The 4864-nt window shown below is 70.2% G+C and overlaps 4 protein-coding genes across 4 annotated transcripts in view; 1 reads left to right on the top strand and 3 right to left on the bottom strand.

The window, feature by feature from the left end:
- The window catches only part of F751_2244 (Vacuolar transporter chaperone 2), a gene marked incomplete at both ends in the record, with an annotated part of 5997 nt that extends 5624 nt beyond the window's left edge, over window positions 1–373 (bottom strand). Inside the window, 2 exons of the mRNA XM_011401642.1 lie at window positions 138–245; window positions 368–373. Coding sequence (XP_011399944.1) covers window positions 138–245; window positions 368–373 — 114 coding nt within the window. The remainder of the gene's footprint in view (window positions 1–137; window positions 246–367) is intronic.
- Window positions 374–775: 402 nt separating this feature from the next.
- Window positions 776–1186, bottom strand: F751_2245 (hypothetical protein; the record flags this gene model as incomplete). The annotated part of the gene is made up of 1 exon (XM_011401643.1): window positions 776–1186. One exon carries the CDS (start codon window positions 1184–1186, stop codon window positions 776–778), a length of 411 nt encoding a protein of 136 aa, XP_011399945.1.
- On the top strand, window positions 893–1628 carry F751_2246 (Vacuolar transporter chaperone 1; the record flags this gene model as incomplete). The annotated part of the gene is made up of 3 exons (XM_011401644.1): window positions 893–941; window positions 1053–1124; window positions 1360–1628. The coding sequence occupies 3 exons, from the start codon at window positions 893–895 to the stop codon at window positions 1626–1628; spliced, it is 390 nt and encodes a 129-aa protein (XP_011399946.1).
- A 365-nt stretch (window positions 1629–1993) lies between these two features.
- Window positions 1994–4864, bottom strand: part of F751_2247 (hypothetical protein) — a gene marked incomplete at both ends in the record, with an annotated part of 5266 nt that continues 2395 nt past the window's right edge. The window contains 5 exons of the mRNA XM_011401645.1: window positions 1994–2236; window positions 2477–2611; window positions 2847–2854; window positions 3017–3103; window positions 3244–4570. Coding sequence (XP_011399947.1) covers window positions 1994–2236; window positions 2477–2611; window positions 2847–2854; window positions 3017–3103; window positions 3244–4570 — 1800 coding nt within the window. The remainder of the gene's footprint in view (window positions 2237–2476; window positions 2612–2846; window positions 2855–3016; window positions 3104–3243; window positions 4571–4864) is intronic.

Raw genomic sequence — 4864 nt, forward strand, 5'->3', positions numbered from 1 at the left:
AGATGGCCTCCTGGGGTCCCTGGGAACGGCAGCAGGGCGCAGACAGGTCAAGTTCAGTCGCCAGGTGACCCGCTGGTGCCAGGGCCAGGCCCCAGGTGGCCCCCACGCCCGTCACGTGGGTAACAATGAGAGCGCACCGACTCATAGTCCGCAGCGCTGATCTTGATGAGGTCCTTCAAGGCCTTGTAGTCCACGTACTCCCCAGCCCACTCCTCCCGGGACTTCTCCAGCAGGTATTTGCCGAACTGTGGGGGTGGAGCCGAGTGAGGTATTCAGGGTGGCTCTTGGCCATGCACAACAAAGAGGAAACCCTGGGCCTGAGGACACGCTCGGTGACGGCATGCCGGAGAAAATCCATATACCAAACCTTCATGACGCTGAATGGGGTTGGTAGCCCAACAATGTCAGGGTGTGCTCAAGGGGCGCCCGCCGGCCTTCTGTAAAGCAGTCGACCAGGCCAGGGCTCGACAAGGGTCGCCTCCAGCAGCTCGCACAGCACCGAAGGAGAGCGATCTACGCTTCCTGGATTCACTTGTTAGTATTCACAATCGGTTCATCCAAGCCCATGCAGCACGTTGCCTGAATGATGCCCTCGACACCCCAAGCCTTCTTCTCAAAAGGCATCTTGGGGGGCGCGAGATGGGAATCTTCCGCACCCCCCGCTGCCGAAAGCATGACCTGGGTGGCTGTACAGCCAGAACCCAGGGGCTACCAGGTGCACATGCATGTTATTTCTATGCCAACTTGACATAGGAGCGCCCCAGATTCATCGGAGTCAAAGTCCGTCGCGCCACTCCAACCCTGTCCTGCCAGGGGCCTTGGACGGTTGCTTCTCCCTGACTTGGTGGCTGCATCCGGGAAGATCCAAAAGGGCTTGAGCAAACTCGGCGCCATGTCTGCCCAACCGGCACTGCGTCGCACGGAGGCCAAGGCCTTCTTCGGTGAGGAGCCTGATTGGGGTTTCGGTCGGTGTGCGAGCCGGGAAGTGGAGGCTGGCGTGGCCAGCGTCCCTGCCGTGTCCTGACAGGCCTCTTAACCCAACACCCTCACAGCCAATGAGCGTACGTTTCTGCATTGGATGAACATGGCGGTGACCACAGGCAGCATCTCCGCAGCCCTCCTCGGTGCGTTTGGGGTTATGGGGTGGGCGAGGGGCTGTCCTCCTCCTGGGAGGGTTTGGGTGCATCGGAGGATGCGTGCGCGGCCTTGCGACCTGCCATGCCCTGCTCGGCGGTCCAATAAACCGGTCCAAAGCAAGCGTGAGCCTGCGTGCGCTCCGCAAACCTGGACGATGCCCTCAGGACACCTGGCTTACATGAAACCCCCCTCCCCCTCCCCCTCCCCTCCATCCACCCGCAGGCGTGGCGGGGCATGCGCACAAGCACTGGGGCACAGACCTGACCACCCGCACCATTGCCATCCGCCTGCTGGCCCTGCTCATGATGGCGGTGTCCATCGCCATGGCCCTGTACGCCGCCTACAACTTCAAGCGCCGGGGGGACATGCTGCAGCGCAAGCTCGACGGGCCCTACGACAGTCGTGTGCTGCCGGTGACGCTCACCGTCGTGCTCATGACCTTCCTCACCCTGGTCTGGATAGGCAGCGTCGTGTCCTACACCCACCCCTGACCTGGCCGTCGCTGCGTGGGGCGGGGAGGGGGTTGGACTCACTCCTTGAAATCCCTCGGAGGAAAGGTGGAGGCTTAGACCATGCATGGCTCTAGCACTGGTCTCTGGAGGCGTGTGTCCCCACAATCCTGCATGCCTGCAGCCCCCTCCTATCAACCGTCGTCCCGGTCGGCCAGCCGGCCCCCTTCTTTGAGAATCAATCGGTGCCTGTGCTCAGGCGCACCCTTGCACTTTGCGCTGTAGGTCCCCTGCTGTACATCGGGTCACGGGCGATTGCAGGATGAGAAGGGGTGCAATGGAGGGGTGGGGGTGGGGGGGGTGTGAGGGAAAGCAACTTTGAGTATCTGGCTCCCGCGCTGGGCCGCTCAGGCCAAGCCCGGGATACGCAGGCCGCGGCTCCCGCCGGACCGGCCAGAGTCGCGGGGGCTGGGCGACGGCGCGGTGGCCGGCTCCGGGGTCGCGCCCCCAGACTCCCCCACCTCGCTGGCCTGGGGGCCGGGCGGTGAGCCGGCGGCCGCCGCGCTGAGTGGTCCGGCGCTGGTGGTGCTCCGCGCGGGGGCGAGCAGCGCGGGGGCCGCCGCCTGCACCGCCGTCAGCTTCTTGGTCAACTGCAGAGTTTGGGAAGTGGTGGGGGGTTGATATGCGAGGGTAGGCGACGGGCTAAGGGGAGGTTGGTAGGGAGCGCCGAGAGGCAGCCACCCGTGCCTGGGTCCCGTCGCAAACAAAAAGCGGTTCGCAAATGCAGGCCCCGGGCGCCGCACCCTGCAACATCCCCCCCACACATGACTGTCCTCGCAGCCGCCCGGCCTCGCCGCCCCTTCTCAACCCTCGTCGGCAAAGGAACACACCTCCAACTGCTTCTCGCGGGCGCGAAGCAGCGCGCGCTTGCTCTCCAGGTAGTCCCCCTCCATCTCCGCCATGCGGATCTTGGTCATCACCAGGTGCTCCATGATCATCTGGTTCTCGGCCCGCACCGCGCGCAGCTGCGAGAGCCAGGTGGGAGGGTGGGTGGGAGTGACAGGGCGTGAGGGTGCGATCGATGAGGCGTGGGAGCCAGGCGCGAGGCACGGCTGCAGCCGCTCGCAAAGTACAACGGTGCTCGAGTCCTGTCCAGCGCCTGCAGCGCACGATGCCGGCACTCCCCTGCCCTTCCCTGCCCTCCTTTGCTAGGCTGCCCCCCCCAGCCCCCCGTCGGCCACCCACCGTTCCACAACCCACCTCCTCCTCTGCCTCGCCGGGGGCAAGGGGAACGACTGGCGCCGCAGCTTTCGCGGGCACGCCGGCCGCGTCGCCGCCGCCCGCACGCCCCGCCTCGGCGTCGGCGCTGGCCTCCCGCGACTTGGAGGAGCCGCCGCCCAAGCCCCGGAACATACGGCCCAGGGTCGCACGCGCGCGCCCCCCCTGCGACTTGCCGCCCCCGGTCTTGGCGCCGGGCGTGCGCTTGGGCGTGGGCTCCTTCAGTGGCGTGACGTCGCCTGCGTGGAGGGGTCCGGTGGTCAGGCATGTTCAGGGTGGGAGGAGGGCGGGGCTCAGCGTGTCGTGATGTTGAGCAGGCACGGCCGCACCACATCCATGCCCACCGTCTTCCCCCCCCAACCCACGGATTCAGCCCCACCCGTGCGCACGGCGGCGTCCACCCGCGCTTCAATCTCCGCCTTGTCCTGGTCCGCCTCCTCCAGCTCCCCCGCCATCTTCCCGATCTGGGCCTCCAGCAGCGCGCACCGCGCCTCCAGCTCCGCGCGCGCGCGCTTGAGGGCGGGCAGGTCGCTGGAGGCCGCGTAGTCCTCCCAGGCCGCGTCCGCAGCGGCGCGGTCGGCCGCCAGCGCGCGCGCGGCCTCAGAGGCCGCCGAGCCCGTCGGCGACGCGGGGCCTGCGGGCAAGGGGGCGGCGGCACCGCCCCTGTCTGCTGCGGCTAGTGCAGGTGACACGGCCTGCTCGGCAGTCGTCGTACGGGAGACGCTGGCCGACGCGAAGCCGCCCGCCTGGGGTATCACGGTCTGCGCGGCGGTCTGCGCGGCGGTACCCGCCAGCGTGCCAGCCACCTGCGCGCCGCCCGCCCCGTCCTGATGCGCCGCCCCGGGCTGGGCAGGGTGCGCCTGGCTGCCCTGGCTCGCCGCCCCGCCCTCGTCCTGGGCCATTGCCGCGTGAGGGCTGCTGCGCGGCGTCCCCCGCCCGCCGGACCCCGGCCGCACGCCCGTTTTCAGCTGCGCCGCCTCCGCCTCCGCGACCGCCAGGGCCGCCTGCAGGCCGGCCCGTGCCACCAACGCGCTCAGCAGGCGCTGGGTGGCCACGTCCCCATCTTCAGTCGCCCCGCCTGGCTCCACCTCATCTTCGCGCGAGGACGCAGGAGCCCCACCCGCCGGCGCTCCAACCAGCCTCGCCACCAGCCCATCCCGCCTCGAGGCCAGCTCCTCCGCGCGGGGTCCGTCCACGCCTTCGCCTGCCAGCTCCTCCTGCGCCCGCACCAGCTCCGCCTCCAGCTCGGCCGCGGGCTCCGCTGCCGGATCCGCCGCGGGCTCGCGCTCGCCGGCCTCCTCGGCGGCGGCAAGCTCGCCCCCCGCCGCCGCGCCTCCTTGTGTCACGCCCTCGCCTGCGGCGCCTTTCACCCCGCCGCCGCGGGCGGCGCGCAGCGCGGCCAGCGCCGCGCGGCGCGCGGCCTCCGCCGCCTCCAGCCGGGCGTGCAGCTCCGCCAGCCGCGCCTCGCTGCGCGCCAGCGCCGCGTCGGCCTCCGCGTCTCTTCTCGGGGACGCGCGGGCGTCGGCATCCACGGAGGCGGCCGAGGTGGCAGGGCCGGCGCCGCTCTCATCGGCCATGGGACCCACGCCCCCTGCGGCCGCGCCGGCAGCAGCCGCGCCCACAGTGGCCTCGCCCACAACAGCCACGCTGGCCGCCAGCTGGCCGCGCAGGGCGTCCCGCTCCTGGAGCACGGCAGAGAGGCGAGCCTGCAGGTCCTCGGCCGCCGCGCGGCGCGCACCGTCGGCCGAGGCCTCGGCCGCGCGCGCGCGCGCCTCGCTGCGGCCGGGCGAGGCGCCCATGCCGGCGAGGCGCGGGCCCTCGCTGCCAAACTCCACGGGCTCGCTCCGCGCCACCAGCTGCGCACCGGGGGTTGTTGCCGGGTGGGGAGTCGTGCGTCGTCACATGGGCATTGGGTTCCCCCATCCCACTTCCCACCGCACTCCCTCCTGCCCCCCCACTCAACCTCCCCTTTCCTCATCCATCCCCCTCCCCTTCCCACC

This window comes from Auxenochlorella protothecoides (assembly GCF_000733215.1).
Source record: "Auxenochlorella protothecoides strain 0710 unplaced genomic scaffold scaffold21, whole genome shotgun sequence".
Classification (NCBI taxonomy): domain Eukaryota; kingdom Viridiplantae; phylum Chlorophyta; class Trebouxiophyceae; order Chlorellales; family Chlorellaceae; genus Auxenochlorella; species Auxenochlorella protothecoides.